General features: G+C 36.7%; 1 protein-coding gene across 2 annotated transcripts in view; it reads left to right on the forward strand.

Annotated features, from left to right (window-relative positions):
• PIK3C2A (phosphatidylinositol-4-phosphate 3-kinase catalytic subunit type 2 alpha) overlaps window positions 1-20,378 on the forward strand; it is a 122,971-nt gene that overhangs the window by 45,714 nt on the left and 56,879 nt on the right. For both annotated transcript variants that reach the window (XM_054438784.2, XM_063671117.1), the window contains 6 exons: window positions 5,741-5,844; window positions 10,711-10,868; window positions 12,565-12,685; window positions 13,734-13,845; window positions 15,426-15,505; window positions 15,637-15,700. In XM_054438784.2, the coding sequence (XP_054294759.1) occupies window positions 5,741-5,844; window positions 10,711-10,868; window positions 12,565-12,685; window positions 13,734-13,845; window positions 15,426-15,505; window positions 15,637-15,700 (639 nt within the window). The remainder of the gene's footprint in view (window positions 1-5,740; window positions 5,845-10,710; window positions 10,869-12,564; window positions 12,686-13,733; window positions 13,846-15,425; window positions 15,506-15,636; window positions 15,701-20,378) is intronic.

The raw sequence follows: 20,378 nt of genomic DNA on the forward strand, positions 1-20,378 counted from the left end.
AACAAAATGTCATTTTCATGGTCTGACTGAGTATATTTGAATAGTACATATAAGTTTCTTTGGGAAAAAGTCCAAATAAGGATGTAACCAACTTTCTTCTGAAAAGTAACGTGTATTTAATTTTTAAAGTGCATTTATTGAAAACTTGGTGTTGTGTTCCATATAATTTCTGGGCAATATGGCATGAACCTTGAACTTCTATAGGTATAAATCTTCCCCATATTCTTGTAACTACTTTACAGAGTATTAATGATAAATTTTTGTGAATTATTTTAAACCTTCACCACTTTCCTTAAACCTCCAAACTCACCACTGCCAACTCTCTACCATTTTTTTTCTTTTAAATTGAGGTCAAGGCCATCCATGTGTGAACTGCTCACCTCACATTTCCCTCATCTTTCTGGTTTGAAAGGAAGAGATGTTCCTTCCCTTTTCCAAAACTTAACTGTTTTTTTTGTTCCTGTTTGTTCCTGTCTTCCCCAAAGTTATTACTGTTTGTTTGTTTTGTTTTGTTTTGTTTTTGTTTTGTGAAGGCAGGGTCTTGCTCTGTCATCCAGGCTAGAGTGTAATGGCGTAACCTTGGCTAACTGCAACCTCTGTTTCCTAGGCTCAAGCCATCCTCCTGCCTCAACCTCCTGAGTAGCTGGGACTACAGGGGCATGCCATCATACCTAGCTAAGTTTTGTATATTGTGTAAAGATGGGGTTTCACTATGTTGCCTAGGCTGGTCTCCATCTCCTGGACTAGAGCTATCCACCTGCCTCCCAAAGTGCTAGGATTACAGATATGAGCTACCACACCTGTCTTTAAAGTTATTACTCTTTAAAAAGGAATTTGTACTCACTGCCTTTCCAGTCTCTTGCTCTCCTCCTGTTATTCCCATTATGTTATAGAATTGCCAATCCCTTGACCATATTCACCATTTAGCCCTTTTGCTTATTTTTTAAAAATTGACTACATCCTTTTCTTGAAACTTCTGTTGCCCTGGGTAAATCTACTTCCTATTTTTCTTCCTGTGATTTTTGACTCCTTTTTCTTTGTCTAGCCTTTAAACATAGGCATTCCTCCAAAGGTTTTGTTCTTGGTTGTCTTTAATAATGCTTTACTTGTTTTCCCTTGGCCAGTGCTTTATTCTTGAGGCTCCAGTTTACTTAGATTGAAAGCTACTGATCTAGACCCTTGTAGTAATGTGACTCCTTGGCTGTCTATGCTCGAGGTGCTGTGATGGTTAATTTTATGTTTCAGCTTGACTAGGCCATGAGGTGTCCAGATATCTGATCAGACATTATTCTGGGCATGTCTATGAGCGTGTTTTTGGGTCAGATTAATGTTTGAATTGGTCAGCTGGATAAAGCAAATTCCCTGCTTAATGTGAGTGAGCCTCATCCAATTAGTTGAACTGAGCCTCATCCAATTAGTTGAAGGCCTGAAGAATGACCCTCCCAAAAGTAAGGGGGAAGCTCCTCCTGCCTGACTGCCTTGAAGCTGGAACATCAATTTTTTTCCTGCCTTTGGACTAAAACGGAAGCGTTGGCCCTTCCTGGGTTTTGCAACTGCACCATTGCTCTCCTTTGTCTCCAGCTTGCCAACTGCAGATCTGGAGACTTGTCAGCTCATAATTGCATAAGCCATTCCATATATATGAAAATAAAGAGATGTCCCGGTTCTGTGCCTCACAGATACAGGCCCTTATGTCTCCTTTAGTTTCCCAAAGAGACTGTTTCCTCTTAATGGAGCTTGACCCAAAGACTGCTGACTGAGAATTTGCTGTCTCAGTGATCCTTATGGATGCTGACAGCAGTTAACAGAGAGTGAGTTCCCTGTAAAAAATTACAGAAATTAGATGATCGCTAAATCTTTGTCTCTAGCTCTGGAATAGAATATTTCTGGAGTAGAACATTTCTAGACGATGACCTAAACATCTACATGGATTTTCAAACACAACATATTTACTAGAGAACTTTGTATCTTCCCCTGCAAACTTCTTTCTTTGTTCCAGGTATTGGGCTAATGCATTGGCAGTGTTTTCTTATTGATTATCATATATCTCTTTCATTTGTTAAAAAATGTGTGTGGTTATACAATGTGAGGATTGCACATACTAATCATTTGTAGACTTCACCATTAAAGAACTTGAGCTAGAAAGGGGAGACAAGATGTGAATGTGTATAAATGCAGTACAAAATAGAAAGTCTTGAGTGCCACAGAAGAAAAGTCTGTGCAAGATCCATGGAGAAAAGAGATGATTTGATGCTTTGGTTTGTTTTTGTGGAGTCTGGAAGTGGGGTGGGAGTATGGGTGAAGGGAATAGGTGTAAAATATGTGTATTTTTTATTCCAGAAAGAGCAGAGGGAAAAACCCAAAACTGTTAATGTTTGAGGTGAAATATTGGCAGCATAGCTACTTTTTACCCTTTACAGACTTTAACATTTGAGTAAACTTTCCAGATTCTATTATTACCTTGATGTGTGACTAGATAATTATTATATTCAGTTTTTGTTAATTCAAACTCGTAACTTGAATAAAAGGAAGGACCTAATTCATGAGAGACACAGCAAAAAATACAACTATTATTATTTTTTTTAAATCCTAAAATGCCACCTAAGGAGATTCAGAATCTGTTTTTAAAATAAGTAAAACATGAAGAACAGTTCTTCAGGGAAAGATGATTCTTGGGTCAAGCAAAGCTTTAGGTTTTCCCAGCACTGCTCCCACAAAGGTCACAATGTTGCTTTTCACATTGTGTTTTTAAGGATTTGTAAGGATATTCTTTTGAGAGACAGATTAGCATAGTGATTAAGCATGTGACATTGAAGCCAGACTGCCTGGGCTGAAATTCACACTCTGCCTATATTAGCTGTATGACCTTGTGAGTTAATTAACTTATCTGTGCCTCATTTTTTCCATAAAATGGGAGTAATAATAGTTCCCACCTAATAGAGCCTTTTTGATAAATAAGTATATAAATGAATGAATGCCTCCAGATATATTTATTTAATTTTATATATATATATAATTATTATTTTTTGAGACGGAGTTTTGCTCTTATTGCCCAGGCTGGAGTGCAATGGCACGATCTCGGCTCACCGCAACCTCCACCTCCCGGGTTCAAGCGATTCTCCTGCCTCAGCCTCCCAAGTAGCTGGGATTACAGGCATGCGCCACCACGCCTGGCTAATTTTGTATTTTTAGTAGAGATGGGGTTTCTCCATGTTGGTCAGGCTGGTCTTGAATTCCCGACCTCGGGTGATCCGCCCGCCTCGGCCTCCCAAAGTGCTGGGATTACAGGCATGAGCCACCGTGCCCAGCCAAAAATTAATAGATTTTTGACACATGTGGTGAAGGAAGTTTAAGAGGAAGGTGAAGGGAAAGGTCCAGAGGCCAGGATAGCTTGATTTGTGTTTTATAGGAACAGGATATGAATCAAGCTAACTGGAACATAGAAATCTTTAGGGAAGTTCTGGGAAATAAGATTGGATTAGATTGTGGCAGATTTGGAGTGTGAAACCAGAGGATTTGCTAGGAAATATAAAATCCCATTCTTTAGAGTAATATAGTCTATTTGTCATAGTGGTTGCTTCTGTAATACAAATTGATTGATATGTGATTGGTAACTATGAGACTGAGGTCAGTATAATGGGGAAGTAGCATTAGTTCAGACATAATCTTTCCCAGCATATTAACTTTTTGAAATAATCAGAAACGAACTTCTCACAACCTAAGAGAAAGCTTTAGCACTATATGAAGATATTAGGAAAACTGAGAATTCTGCAGAAGTGTCCTCTTATTAGTGAAAATGAGTGGCTTCAAGAACAGTTTCACATTCCACAGTATTAATCTGTCAGCTGTAACAATGTTTGCAGACCAAGAAGCTGCAAAAACATTTCTCTTTGAATTTTTTTTTTTTTTTGAGACGGAGTCTCACTTTGTTGCCCAGGGTGGAGTGCAGTGGCGCGATCTCAGCTCACTGCAACCTCTGCCTCCCAGGTTCAAGCAATTTTCCCGCCTCAGCCTCCTGAGTAGCTTGAATTACAAGCACTTGACACCACGCCTGGCTAATTTTTGTATTTTTAGTAGAGACAAGGTTTCACCATGTTGGCGAAGCTGGTCTTGAACTCCTGACCTCAGGTGATCTGCCTGCCTTGGCCTCCCACAGTGGTACTGTACTTTTAACTTCATTGCAATTGGTGTTGACTAGAAGCATATGTCCTGAAGAATTCATATCTCAAATGAGGAAACAAGAGCCCCAGGGTTTTAGGCTTCAAAGGATGAAATGCTAGGTGCAAATGGGAGCAGACATTTAACTGTGCTAGTATTTTTATAAGGACCTGTTACTGTTTTAGTTAGGGCTTTGATTACAGAGTTATATTGATATAAAAAATTATTTTTATTTTTAGAGATGGGGCTTCACTGTGTTGCTTGGGCTGGCCTTGAACTTCTGGGCTCAAGTGACCCTCTTAATTTAGCTTCCTGGGTACCTGGGACTACAAGTGTGCAATGCCACACCTGGCTACAGTGGTATTCAGTAGTCCACCTTAACTCTCTTTTCCCCAAGAGACTTGTTACTTTTAGTTGTGGTTTTGTAGCACTTGAGGTATTTATTTTTTCTCCAAATGTGTATATCACATTCTAGCAGAAAGGGTTCTGACACGTTTTAAAGGAAGGAAACTCATAAAGGAATTGTTGACCTAAATTTTCAGTTTAATTTTCTCACACAGAATCATCTTGTGTGCTGAGGCAGGCAGATTGCTTGAGCCCAGGAGATTGAGATCATCCTGGGCAACATGGTAAAACCCCGACTCTACAAAAAATACAAAAATTAGCCAGGTGGGGTGGCCCATGCCTGTAGTCCCAGCAACTTGGAAGGCTGAGGTCACCTGACCTCAGGAGGTCAAAGCTGCAGTGAGCCATTGTTGAGTGACTGTGCTCTAACCTAGGCGACAGAGTGAGTCCTTGTCTCAAAAAACAAAGAAAAAAAAAGAATCTTTTTGTGCGCCATAGTCATTGAGATCTGTTATAGCTCTTGAAATGTACGCACTTTGTTCTCACTGAATTTTGAATTGAGAATATTCCAATTCTAATTTTAAAGGGAATTTGTATTTGAAATTTGCACCAAATCAAGTATTTTTATGTAGTGTCAAAACACTCTCAATGGACTCTGCTGTTTGGCTATGCTTGGGTGGTGAATTGATCTGCCTGAAAGCTGTAAACAGCTTTTGACCAGACGTAAACTTAGCTTTTTAGGGATTGTGAGGACGTTTGGGTAAGTTTATTAACCTAGAAAATGCCCATTCTCTTACATAAAAAACCATCTTCTTTCTTGGAATTTGGGGCCTAGATGAATATATAGAATTTCTGGCTGATTAGAAGAGTCCCAAATGGCCTTGATCTCTTCATATTCTTAAAACAGAGAATCCTTTAATTTCATTTAGTTGTAAAATTTCTAAAGTGTCTATTTTAGGAATATTTTGAATGGAAAGGTCGTTAGCATTCTATTCTTACTGACCAGTATAGCCTGTTTCTACTATTGAGCAAGTAAAACCAAGGAACTAAAATAAGGCTTAGTTGACATTACTTTTACAAAGATAGAAATATATAATTTAAAAATTTGTTATTGATATGATTTATTTGACCTCCATTGCTTTGTACATATTTTCATAAAAATGTGTTTGTGCTGTGCTGCTATGTAGCATTTTGTGGATCTTCCACTTTTAAAATAAAAACACTTTTTTAATTACAGAAAGACCCAAATGGGACCAGTAGTTTGCCAACTGGAAGTTCTCTTCTTCAAGAAGTTGAAGTACAGAATGAGGAGATGGCAGCTTTTTCTCGATCCATTACAAAGTAAGGAATTTTTCTTTATAAATGTTCATTTGAAAAATTCACTTGAAAACCAGTTTAGTGCTAATAATTCTAAAATTTTAAAAATTTTAATTATTTTCTTCTTGTGGCTAACATTTCAAGTCAAAGAGTTAATTGGCACGTTACCACCAACCACAGTTGAACTTGTATCTTCACCTGTTAGATTTCTTAATATTTGGAAGAAAAAATTGAGGTCAGACAGTAGACTTCTGATACTGTAATAACCAGTGAAAAATATGACTTACCTGTAAGTTTCAGTACACTTAAAAAATACCTACTTTTGTTTTAGAGAGACTTAATTTTGCTATAAACTTTCTAGCATTCAAAATACTGTTCGACTTATTTAAGAGATGATATTATAATAGGCAAGTTTAGAAGAGCAAATATATTTTCTGAAGTTTAGAAAAACACATTTATAGAATGTTCTCTCAATCTTAAATGTGTCTAATATTCATTATAGGTGAGGAAACTGAGACTCAGAGAAGTGACCTAACAAAGTTTACTTGGCTAGTCAGTAATATCAGTAACAGAACCAACTCTCGTTTGCTTCTGGTTAAGCATGTTTTCTTCCCATTAGATCACTATATTAGTCGTGACTTCTGTTACGAGTGCTAGAAACCCATCTTGAACTTAAAAAGGGTCATGTATTGGTTCACAACCCAAATAGCAGATAGAGGAAGGATGGGGCAGAGTTCATTAACAGCAAGATTCAGGAATTCATTACTATAAATCATCCCTCCTTCTTTCGATTCTCCTTGTCCACTCCATTTCCTTTCCTTCACCTTCCTCACTTTTCTTCCTCTGCCTTTCCTCCATGCAATTTAATGGTCTCAGTAGCAGAGAAGAAAAAGGAGTCCCCTTAGCTAGCCAGATAGGAAAATCCCATAGGAGGAAAGAGTGGAACAACAATCCTTGTGGCCAAGAGGATGAGAGATCTGTTATCTAAAAAAGGGAAGTAGATCACCACTGGGAGATTTTTTTCTGAATCCAGCATTGTCTTCAGTGTGGTCTGCTTTAAGCATAGCAGGATTTGGGGTTCCCAGGACATTTTTGAGTATGTACGTTATTTTAATGTTAAAGAACTTAATATTTAATGAGATTTTCTGGACCATTGGTGATATTTTATTAAAACTCTGTCTTCCTTTATGTTACCTTTTAACCAGCATTTCTTTTCTTCAGAATACCTTAGGAAAAAAATATTATCAGTAGAGTCACTTTTTCTTGGCAAAGGTTACTCTTCCCAAACAGGCCTTGTATTTTTCTGTTAGGCCATGTTAAGTAACTACTACATTTAAGCTTTGCAAGTTGAGAAGTTAGGCTCTCTGAGACCTACCTTTTTTCTCCCATTTGAATCTTAGAGCTATTTATACAAACTCTGCCACTAATTGAAAATGATTGTTTTTGTTTACACACACACACACACACTTAAATGTGATACGAAACTGCGAATGGACTAAAGAGAATGAGTTCTCTTTGTAATTTTATTTTCATTAGTAGACTATGACTGCAACAAATACTAGAGCAGTAAGAAGTACTGGTGTTTTTGAAGGCATGTTCTAGGAACTACACTTGTTCCCCTGTGGTGACCATGGAGATTGAGATGAGGAGATGTACTTTGAAATTAGTGGCTCTATTTTTTCCATTATGCTCATTTTGCAGTGGATTTTTAAAACAAGTATGTAGGCTTTTAATTAACCAGTTCTTTGCTTTTTGAGATCTCCTAAACTTATTCATTTATTCATTTAAATTCAGCTGTGAAATTAGTGTCAGGCTGTCAGAATGTTATTTGTTTATAGTTAAGATAAAATATAAAACAGACTTGGAATTTATTACCAGTTCTAGGTATTGGTTTTTGTTGTTGTTGTTTCTCATCTGTGAAATTGAAGAGTTGGACTAGTGATTTCAAAGATCTCTTTCAGTTTAAGATTCTGTAATACATTGATTCAGGACTACTTTTCATTATTACTGAGTTTTTTGTCTTATTTCTTTCCTTTTACACCTATCATAATTGACAAAGCTTGCTATATCTACTAGTTACAGGTGCTGAAAAGGTTCTTTTTTTTTTTGAAATGGAGTTTTCACTCTTGTTGCCTAGGGTGGAATGCAGTGGTGCTATCTCGGTTCACTGCAACCTTTGCGTTCCAGGTTCAAGCGATTCTCCTGCCTCAGCCTCCTTAGTAGCTAGGACTGTAGGCATGTGCCACCATGCTCAGCTAATTTTTTTTGTATTTTTAGTAGAGACGAGGTTTCACTACATTGGCCAAGCTGGTCTTGAACTCCTGACCTCAGGTGATCTGCCCACCTCGGCCTCCCAAAGTGCTGGCATTACAGGTGTGAGCCACCGCATCCGGTCGAGAAAGTTCTTCTAATAGTGTTAAATACCAGTAGAAGTTATTGCCACTTTATTTGTGGTCCTTTAGGATAAGATGAGAAACCACATTCTACACCTGTCTTTCTGAATAGCTTTATGGTCATATAATATTCATATATTCATATATATACTATTTTTATCCTATACTAGTATCTTGACCCCAAAAACTTCCTGTATGTCTTCAAGGACTTCAACTCTGCGTTTGGTTAATTTTATTCTAAACAGTGCTGACTATACTTTCCTATAGAATAATATTAATTTATTTGAAATTTTTCAAAACCCTCATTTTTATCTCTTTTCCTCTTTTTATATTCTGATTTTGCATGATTTGGTTATCTGTGCAGAATTTTAGTCTGATTGAGCACACAAAAGTAGAAAAATAAACCATAAAGGATTTTCGTTTCTGCATAGAGATACTGAATTTCCTGAACTGTAGAGCCACACTAAATAGACAAAGCCTTTTATTTGGGTGATAGGGAAGTGGAAATTTTAGAGAAAATAAAAATTAGAGTTAAATACTCTTTATAGATAGTTACTTAAGAACATCAAACTGTAATGTGTGGCTTAGAGTATCCATAAAAATACCTTATCTGGTCTATGTTTAAAGTGAATAATTTACTCAGTCAGCAGTTATTCATTTAATAATTTCATTTGATTTTGTATGTTTAAACGTTTAAAGATTTAGTTACAAAAAAACCCCACAAAAAAACCTCAATTGTAAGGAATCTTAAATCTTAGGTGTTTTGTGGTTTTTGGCAATTTTTATAAAGCAAACAAACCATGGATTAGAAGAAATCAATTTTACAGAAAAAGGTAATTAGTGTATTTTCTGGATCTGATATCTTCCATGGTACCAAGTAAATACGAAAAGGACTCATTATAAAAACATTTCTTAAATTGTGATAAAATATACGTAACAAAAATTACCATTTTAACTGTTTATAAGTGTACGGTTCAGTGACATAATTACATTCACATTGTTGTGTAAAAGAAAGGACTTATTTTAGAAAGGGAAATGCAGGTTTCCTCCTCTCAAACAAAGCTAAGTTTTATCACTGGAATTTTTGTCTAATAAATTCTTGTCTTAGTGATCAAGAATTTCTGCTTTTACTTTTGTCATCCTTAACGGTTTCTGAAAATTGAAAGCTTGCTTAGATGTAGAAAAAATTCTCTAACATTTTATACATTAATTTCATGATTTGATGTGAGCATCTGTCTTAGTGTTTGTATTACTATAAAGGAATGCTTAAGACTGAGTAATTTATAAAGAATAGGTGTATTATATTTTTAATATTGGATCCTTTGTGTTGCTTAAGATTTCAGTGCAAAAACCAGATTCCTTCACTAACTCATTTATTTGACAAGAAGGTTAAAGCACTTACCATGTACTAGGCACTGTTCTAAATGCTTTATAAACTAAATTCACATAATTCTCACAACAACCCTATCAGGTAAGTAGTAGTATTACCCCGTTTGTAGAAGAAAAAACCGAAGCAACAAGGAAATTTAATAACTTGTCAAGTTCACACAGCTAATAAGTAGTATAATCAGGATTCAATCTAAGGTAATCTGGCTCTAGAGGCTATGCACTAATGGTTACATGTGCTGCCTCTCCAGAACCTTTTTCTGTCATCTCAAGCTGTTTATTCTACTTATGTGACCTGATTATTTTAATCTCTACAGAAGCAAGTATACAATACTTCTAGCATTCATTCCATTCATAGCCCTATGAAAAGCAGGAAGGAGGACCGTCTTCTAACCTCTAGAAAAAAGTCAGTTTAAAGAGCTCACAAGTGTAAAGAAGTTATCAAATCTTTGTCTTATGATAACAGCAGTGCTGGCTGGAGATGAGCCATACACCACATTCATGTATTTAATTTTAAACTGTGTTGCTCCTATGAATACCTTCACAGGCAGTTCTTTCAATTCCCTAAGTTTCAGAAATCACTTTGAGGGAAGAAAGGCCTTGTAGCACTGTAAAAAACCATTGTCTATATTTTGTTCATTATCTAGCAGCCAAAACAATGTTTGTAGGAAAAAGGTCCTTAGAAGAAAAGAATTTTTTAAGACAACCAACTTTTTATCCTTTTGGCCATTACAGTTTTAGGACTACATTGCCTATAGAATCATTTAAAAGGTACCATTTTGTGTAATTGTACTGTGTGGCAAAAGATTTTTAAGCAGAGGACCTCATTTAAAATGCCATTTATCCAAGCATGTGCTTGGGTAGTGTTGATAATGTTACCAAAGATATCCTGGCAGTAGTTCATCTCTTCCTTTTCCTTGGGTTTCTTCTATTTAAAAGGAAAATGCTGGTATTTGGAGTTTCAACAGCAGTTCATTCATTGCAGTTTCATGAGCTGCTTGAGTTGGACAAAGACACAGAACTGAGTGGCTGTAAACATGTAAAGCCTTGTTCAGAGCCCTCAAATGAAGTTTTTTTAAAAAGAATTTAATTTCTTCTTTCTTGTGAACAGATTGAAGACCAAATTTCCATATACTAATCACCACACAAACCCAGGCTATTTGTTAAGTCCAGTCACAGCGCAAAGAAACATATGCGGAGAAAATGCTAGTGTGAAGGTCTCCATTGACATTGAAGGATTTCAGCTACCAGTTACTTTTACGTGCGATGGTAGGTTTATGGTTCCTCAAGCCTCTTGTTTTGCTCTGTTAGGGGGAAATGTTTAAAATATCAATATTATCATTCTTTTAATAAACCAAGTTTGTTATGTGTCTTTTTGGCATTCATATGGATAGTTTTCTCGTTAGAACTAGTGGGGTCAGGTTACCTTTATAAATAGATAATTATCTGAAAAGTGCTGAATAACTTTTGTTAATCAGTGGCTCTTGGCCAAGGCTGAAAAGCATTAGATAGAAAAGCTAATTATAATTTAATTCTTTATTTTTCTCCTTCATTTTATGACAGGAAGCATGCTTGCTTATAAAGAGCTGTCAGTGAAATTGAAATTCCAGATATCTTGCTAAGTTCTTCAGTGGAGAAGATAATTCTCTTTTATTTTAACCCTTTCTTCCAAACTTGGTATGGGTATCCTCTCTAGAGATGTATTCCCAAAGTCTAGGAAATTTTTTTTATAGTTTTAAAAACTAATTTTATTTCCTTGCAGTTTATTGCATTTCATAATATATATTATCTTAACGGGATTCCAACCAAGGAATGAGATCCTGTATTTCTACAGTACTTTGGCCTAAGAATTATGCCGTTTTTATTCTTTAATGGTTATGACTAGGAATGTGTCTAATATTCAGATACATTCTTTCTAGCTTTGTACTTTTGAAGGCCCTTTGAAAAAATATAAATCTGAAACAGAAAACCATTAGCTACTGTAACAATTATTCTTTTAGTTGTTAAAGGAAAAGTTTTGTGTTTTTTGTTGTTGTTGTTTTTTGAGAGAGAGTCCCACTCTGCCACCCAGCCTGGAGTGCAGTGGCATGATCTTGGCTCACTGCAGTGAGGGTGAAAGAGTTAGACCCCATCTCGAAAATATAGCCTACCTGCTGTATTTTTATTTTTCATTGGAAAATATACCAGGCAAATGTCAAACATTTAAAATGGTGAATCTTTTTCTTATAATTCATTTTAAATCATTGTTTGCTAGATATTGCTAAATATCATCTGTGGGGGATTGTTTCCAGGACCCCCTTCAGATACCAAAATCCCAGGATGCTCAAATCCCTGATATAAAAGACATAGTATTATCATATAACTGAGGCACATCCTCCTGTATACCTTATTTATTTTTGGTTTAATTTTTAAGTTTTTAACTTGTATGGGTACATAGTAGGTATATATATATTTATGGGGTACATGTGATTTTTTTTAAAGTATCAAAGGGAAAGGGTAGCGTGATGTTTTGATACAGGCATACAATGTGTAATACTCCTGTATATTTTAAATCATCTCTAGATTAGTTATAATACCTAATACAATGTAAATGCTATGTAAGTATTTGCTATACTGTATTGTTTAAGGAATAATGACAAGAAAAAAGTGTGTACATATTCAGTACAGATGCAGTTTTTTTCTTTTCAAGTATTTTTGTTCCATGATTGGTGAATCCACAGATGCAGAACCAATATATATAGAGGGCCAACTGTATTAGGTTAAAAAAAAATTATTAAAATTAGCTTCACCTCTTTCCATTTACTTTTTTCAATGTGGCAACTAGAAAATTTGAAATTATATATGTGGCCTACATTTGTGGACTGCATTATATTTCTATTGTATACTGCTGTCTTAAATTATAAGTAATACAGTCTTGAATAAATATAAATGAGCAAAGTGCAAATAATGACTAACTCTTTTACAGTGAGTTCTACTGTAGAAATCATTATAATGCAAGCCCTTTGCTGGGTACATGATGACTTGAATCAAGTAGATGTTGGCAGCTATGTTCTGAAAGTTTGTGGTCAAGAGGAAGTGCTGCAGAAGTAAGTTTATTTAACTACTGAGCAACGTCCTTGGAAATTTCATTTTTAATGGTTTAACCTAGAAAAATTTCAAGTTAAATTTATAATGCAGAAATACGTTGGGTCTTATTGAATTGATTTATTGAATCAATAAACTTTTATTGAAATATATGATGTCTAAGGTGTCATGTCTAAGACAGTGGTGGGGTTTCAGAGATAAGTGAGACATTGTATTCCCTTAAGGAGCTTGTAGTCTTTACAGGAAGAATTTCAGGAAGTTGATTAATAAGTGATATAATGGATCTTTCTTAATGTAAAGAGTCAATAGTCACATCATTATAGACTCTATTTTCCTCTTGCAACGTGCACTGTTACTTTATGCACAGTAGTCAGCTGTGATTTCCTTTTAGTTGCCTGAAATAATCATTATATGAATCTTTTTCTTACCCAGGTATTTATTATATCTTTTTTTTTTTTTTTTTTTTTTTGAGACGGAGTTTCACTCTTGTTACCCAGGCTGGAGTGCAATGGCGCAATCTCGGCTCACCACAACCTCTACCTCCTGGGTTCAAGCGATTCTTCTGCCTCAGCCTCCCGAGTAGCTGGGATTACAGGCATGCGCCACCACGCCTGGCTAATTTTGTGTTTTTACACAATACAGCCTGTTGGTCAGGCTGGTCTCGAACTCTTGACCTCAGGTGATCCACCCGCCTCGGCCTCCCAAAGTGCTGGGATTACAGGTGTGAGCCACTGTGCCCAGCCTTGTAATTCATTATATCTAGCATTTAGTCCAGTTGTTTTACAGATTTTATTCTCCTAGGCTGCTAGAAATGCCCTGTCCCGATTTTTCTTATTTCCTTCTTCATCTTTGTCTTCATCTTCTCTCTTTTTTACATTGACTCTTCTCGTACAGAATAATTTCTCTGTTTAAATGCTCAGACGTGATTTTAAAACTGTCTCTGTTTTACCATTCTCTTCAATTTCTGATGCAGGTGCAATTTAAATTTTACCCTCACCTTTATAATTTTTAATTTGAATAGAATAGTGAATAATTAATATATCTTAACAGTAATCATTGCCTTGGAAGTCATGAGCATATTCAAAACTGTCGAAAATGGGACACAGAAATTAGACTACAACTCTTGACCTTCAGTGCAATGTGTCAAAATCTGGCCCGAACAGTAAGTGTGTACCTTATAACTGAATTCCATTTGTTTGAATCTGAATAATTCTGCTAATTTGCCAATTTTCAACTTGTACATTTTTCATGATTTCACGGTTGGAATGGGGTGATGAACTCATCCTCAACAGGAATCTTCTTAGCAAATGAGGGGAGATGTTCAGTCATGGAGGTTTAGGTAACATAGTCCTTAGAGGTACAGGCATATTTGAAAATCAAAGTGGAGAAATTAAAAGTTTGGTTGGTAATAGCTTTATACAAGAGTGAAAACATCAGGGTGAGTCAGGGAAAAATGGGGAAGAAGGAAAAATTTTGAATACTAAATATGGGTTGGGGATGAAAAGAAAATCCACATTGACCTTTGTACCAAACTGAGAAAAATAAATTATTCATCACAACATGAAAACTAATTCCCTGTTTTAAAAGTTCACTACTTTCAGTAGGTGGATGTTCTTTAAAAAAAAAAAAGTGCTTTCAATGCTTTCTTTTGAGGTTAAAGCAAAATAGAATGCAGCAAATTTAGCCATTTTGTTTTACTTCATGAACCCTTGATGAACTTAAAATTGAATTTTTAATCTCTAAAGAGAATTATTCTTCCTTTGTTAGAATTTTGGATGGAAAAATATCAGTGATGTCTGCTTTCTTTTTTTCTTGGTTTTCTTGAGTTTTGCTTTTATGTTAGGTAGAATTCATTTCAGTTGGGTAAAGACTATTTCATAAAATTTAGTACATTTTGGCAGTCATTGGTAACTTTTCTTTTCAGTTTCTTAAGGAATGATGTTCTTTTTTTTTTTCTTTTGGAGACAGAGTTTCCCTCTGTCATCCAGGCTGGAGTGCAATGGCGTGATCTTAGCTCACTGCAACGTCTGCCACCCACCCTCAAGCGATTCTCATGCCTCAGCCTCTGGAATAGCTGGAACTGTGGGCATGCACCAACCCACCCAGCTAATTTTTTTTTTTTTTTTTTGTATTTTTAGTAGAGATGGGGTTTTGGTGTGTTGGCCAGGCTGGTCTCGAACTCCTGGCCTCAAATGATTCACCTACCTTGGTCTCCCAAAGTGCTGGGATTACAGGCATGAGCCACCGTGCCCTGCCAGGAATGATGTTCTTGACTACATTTGCATAATGTAGACTTAGGGTAGAAGAGTGAGTACCTTGTTCATGATGGGGAGTGGGAGGAAAATTTGATTATCATTAGAAAAAATAATGCAGAAATTTAAATGACCTCCATCTGTTTTCTACCCCATATGCATTTGGCTGTCAGCCATCTTTAGTGTTAGCTCTCTATTCTCTATATATAGAACAGAAATAGTTTTTGTTCCAAAAGCTATTTATATATCTGAAAGTAGACTTGAAAGCATTTATGTTTTCCATTTAAAAAACAAGTTTTTTTTCAGGATGTTGACTCACTTTTTTTCTGAGTCAGTTACAAATAATATTTAATTCTGATAGAATTTTATTTTCAGTTCTCAGAAAAACACTTTAGTTTCGAGATTTTATCATACACTTAACTATATTTAATTTGACAATAGAAAGACCAAAGAGTGGATGTGATTTTTTTGTGTATATGTGTTTGTTTAGGCAGAAGATGATGAAACACCCGTGGATTTAAACAAACACCTGTATCAGATAGAAAAACCTTACAAAGAAGCCATGACGAGGTATATAATCTAAAGCATTAATTGCAGGTTTTCAGACTTTGTTTTTGGATGCAAATACACTTATTTTGGTGATTAAAACAATCATTTTGTGTGTAGCATCCTTCAGCCACAATAACTGTTGTTTCTTTCAGACACCCTGTTGAAGAACTCTTAGATTCTTATCACAACCAAGTAGAACTGGCTCTTCAAATTGAAGTAAGTCTTAATTCACATTTTGGCATAATGACTTAAAGATTCTTGCTTCTTCTTTCTCTTAAATGGTAGTGTTGGCATTGGATTAAATATTTTAGGACTTTTAAGACTATATTCTTCTTTTTAATTTATAAAGAAAATAGGTTTAATTGACTTACAGTTCAGCATGACTGAGGAGGCCTCAGGAAACTTAAATCATGGAAGAAGGCACCTCTTCACAGGGCAGCAAGAGAGAATGAGTGTCAAGCGAACGGGGCCCATTATAAAATCATCAGATCTCATGAAAACTCACTCACTATCATGAGAACAGCATGGGGGAAACCACCCCCATGATTCAGTTATTGCCACCTGGTCCCACCCTTGACACGTGGGGATTATTACATTTCAAGGTGAGATTTGCGGGGGACATAGAGCCAAACCACATCATTGTGCCCCTGGCCCCTCCCAAATATCATGTCCTCACATTTCAAAACACAATCATGCCCTTCAAATAGTCTCCCAAGGTCTTAACTCATTCCAGCATTAACCCAAAAGTTCAAGTCCGAAGTCTCATCTGAGACAAGGCAAATCCCTTCCACCTATGAGCCTGTAAAATCAAAAGCAAGTTAGTTACTTCCTGGATACAATGGAGGTACAGGTGTGGGGTAAATACATCCGTTCCAAATGGGAGAGATTGGCCAAAACAAAGGGGCTACAGGCCCCATGCAAGTCCAAAATCCAATAGGGCAGTCATTAAAGCTTAAAGACTTTTTTTGAGGCTGTGTCTCCATGTGTTGCTCAGGCTGGAGTGCAGTGGCACGATCTCGGCTCACTGCAACCTCTGCCTCCTGGTTCAAGTGATTCTCCTGCCTCAGCCTCCTGAGTAGCTGGGATTAGACGCATGCATCACCATGTCTGGCTAATTTTTATATTTTTTAGTAGAGATAGGGCTTCACCATGTTGGCCAGGCTGGTCTCGAATTCCTGACCTCAAGTGATCCTCCCACCTCGGCCATCTAAAGTGCTAGGGTTACAGGCATGAGCCACCGTGCCCAGCCAAGACTATATTCTTGACATTAATGTTTCATGTCTTGTTTTCGGACCTAACTTACCCCCAAAATTTTCAGTAATGCTTAAATTAACATGTTTATTCTCACTTCAGCTCTGTTGCCGAGAAGAACCTTCAGTTCAACTCTAAAAGCATTTATTGGATGCTTAGTATATGCTGAATGCTAGAGTTATGAAAATGAATGACCTAGTCCCCACCTATCAGGAACTTAAAAACTAGTGGCGAGGGATTTAAACAAAACTTCAATATAGTATAGTAAAATGTATTATAGAGGTATGTCTTGGAGTTAAGGAGATCAAGGAAGAGCACCTTACCTAAGCTGAGGGTTCAAGGAAGGCCTCTTAGAAGGGATGTTCCCTGAACCAAGTCTTATACAGTTAGCAAAAAAAAATTGGGAAGGGTATATAAACAAAAGCAGGTAGGTGTGATATTTACATGGAAGTATAAGCAATTCTGTGATAGAGTACAAAGTATAAAATGAAGATTGGCAGATGACATTGGAGATAGCTGTGATTATTATCCTTATAATCCATGTTAAGGAATTTTACTTTATCTTCTAGGTCAGGAGACTATATTCAGTCTACTTTCTAATTTGTAAATTAAAAAAAAAGAAATTAACAAAACCACACCCCTGATTTTTTGTTGTTGTTGTTTTTTGTTTTTGAGACAGAGTCTTACCTTGTCACCCAGGCTGGAATTCAGTGATGTGATCTTGGCTCACTGTAATCTCTGCCTCCCGGGTTCAGGTGATTCTCCCACCTCAGCCTCCCTAGTAGCTGGGATTACAGGTGCGTGCCACCATGCCTGGCTAATTTTTGTATTTTTGGTAGAGACAGGGTTTCACCATGTTGGTCAGGCTGGTTTCGAACTCCTGACCTCAAGTGATCTGCTCGCCTTGGCCTCCCATAGTGCTGGAATTGGGCATGAGCCACTGCGCCTGGCCCCATACCATTTTTTTTTTTTTTTTTAAACATATTCTTTCTTGTCATTTACATTTGTGCTCCAACACTAGAGTTGAGTAGTTGGAACAGAGATTGTATATCCTGCAAAACCTAAACTGTTACTGTTTGGCCCTGTACAGAAAAAGTTGGCCGACTCCTGCTCTAGCCACTTAAGGTGTTTTTAGCCTAGGGTGGGTTGGGTGAATTGTTTAGTCCTGTGATCTGAAATCACTCTGGCTGTATTGTGGAAGTTAGATTTCAGGTTGGGATTGGTTTCAGAGCGAATATTTAGAAAGGTTTTTATAGCAGTCCAGGTGAAAGATAAAGAACATGGAGAAGTTAAAAAGGAGAGAACTGATTAACAATATTTAGGAGATAAAATTGAAAAGATTTTAATAGGTGATGAGATGTGAGTGAAGGGGAAAGAATATGAGTGTAGGATGGCTTCCATATTTTTATCTGCAAGTACATTCTTATCAACATATGTTTATTCAAAAATATTCACTGAATATCTCTGGTAAGCTGGAGTTTACTAGAATCTGGAGTTTCGTATGGAGTGTCCAGGCTAGAGATAATAAACTTGGAAATCATCAGAATATAAATTGTATTTTGCAGTTATAGGCAGGATGAGGTCACCAGGAAAATCATTGTAGATGAAGAGTTGCCCATCTTAAAAAAAAAAAATCCCCACCCCGCCCCCCACCGCAGGAGCCACACCATTTCTCTATTCTCCTTGCTGCAAAACTTCTGAAAGTTAAGTGGTTTTGCCGCTTCCATTTCCTTCCCATTCTCTTATATGCCCACTCCAATCATTGTAGTACTTCCCTGAAACTGTACTTATTAAGGTCATCAAGGACTTCCATGATCCTGAATTCAGCAGTCAGTTCCTAATCTGTTGATCGATGGATGGATGGATGGATGGATAGATGAGAGGGTGTCACTCTGTCGCCCAAGCTGGAGTGCAGTGGTGTGATCACAGATCACTGCAGCTGCAACCCCCTGCAGATTTCTCTATGTTGTCTGGGCTGGTCTCGAACTCCTGGGCTCAAACAATCTTCTTGCTTCAGCCTCCCAAAGTGTTAGGATTACAGGTGTGAGCCACCGTGCCCACCAAGTCTTTATTCTTCTCAACCTGTCTGTATTTTTTGATACAGTTGATCATGTCTTTCTTTTTGAAATAGTTAGTTGGCGTCTGGGATACCACCTTCTTGCTTTCCTTATTTCCATTAGCTGCTCTGTCTCACTCTTACTTGTGGCTTCTTCCTTATCTTCCTGACTACTAAACATTAGCATATCCCCAGGGCTCAGTTCTAGGACCTCTTCTCTCTGTATTCACATCCTAGGTGATCTTGGTTTATGCCTATACTGATTGACTCTGAAATTTATATGTCTAACCTTAACCTTTTCCACATCTCCAGACTCAAATATCTATTACTTGACATCTTGATGTGAATATCTAATTAATTGACATCTCAAATTTAAGATGTACAAAACTGAATTTTTTATAGTACCCATCATATCTATTCATCCATCGGCCTTCCCTTTCTCTTTTTAAGAGTTTATTTTTTGAGAGCAATATGAGGTTCAGAGCAAACTGAGAGGAAGGTACAGAGATACCTCATATACCCCGTTCCCTACACACGCATAGCTTGACCTCATTATTTCCCTTTTTAATAAATGGCAACTTTGTCTTCCATTTGCTCAGGCCAAAACCCTGGAGTCATCCTTGATGTCTCAAGAAAAAGATCTTATACATTTCACATTCAGTTTAATTCTGGTCAGCTTGACCTTGAAAATACATTTAGAATGTGAGCACTTTCATCACTACCAAAGCTATACTCTAGTCAACTGCAGTAGTTTCTTACTAATTTCCCAGTGTCTACCCCTGCCCTCTACAGTATGTCTTCCACAGGCAACCAAAAAGATCTTTTGAAAATAAGTCACTAAATGTAATGCGATATCCTGGATTATATTCTGGAAGATAAAAAGCTCATTAGTGGAAAAGTTGGTGAAATCTGAATAAAGTTTGAAATTTACTTAATAGCAATATACCAGTGTTCATGTCTAGCTTTGACAAATGTAACGTGGTTTATGTAAGATTTACTTAGTCTAGTTTTCCAACATTATATGGGAACTTTGTATTTTTTTATAACTGTCTATAAATTTAAAATTATTAAAAGGTAAAGATTTTAAAAATGAAAATAGGAAAATTAGCTGGGTATGGTGGCATGTACCTGTAATCTCAGCTACTCAGGGGGCTGAGGTAGGAGAATTGCTTGAAACCAGGAGGCAGAGGTTGCAGTGAGCTGAGATCGCACTGCTGCAGTCCAGTCTGGGTGAATGAGACCTGTCTTAAAAAAAAAAAAAAAAAAAAAAAAAAGAGCAGAAAGCAAAATAAGAGAAAATCAAAGGCAGAAGGTGGGGCTTTGAAAAGATAATGTTTGTAAATCCTTTAAAAAGTGTTAGATCATGTCACTGCTTCGCTGAGAATCCTGTTTACTATCTTACTAAAATTCAAAGCCCTAATTGTAGCTTCAAGGTTCTGCACAGTATGACTCACTGCCTCTCTGATCTGGCTTCTTATCACTTCCCTTTCTTTTTTTTCTGGTTGATTATCTGCCACTTATGTTCCCCACTGGGCACCCCTGTGCATGTTGTTCCCCTCTAAATGCTTTTCCCTGTGACATTTGCAT

This window comes from Pongo pygmaeus, chromosome 9, assembly GCF_028885625.2.
Source record: "Pongo pygmaeus isolate AG05252 chromosome 9, NHGRI_mPonPyg2-v2.0_pri, whole genome shotgun sequence".
Lineage (NCBI taxonomy): Eukaryota > Metazoa > Chordata > Mammalia > Primates > Hominidae > Pongo > Pongo pygmaeus.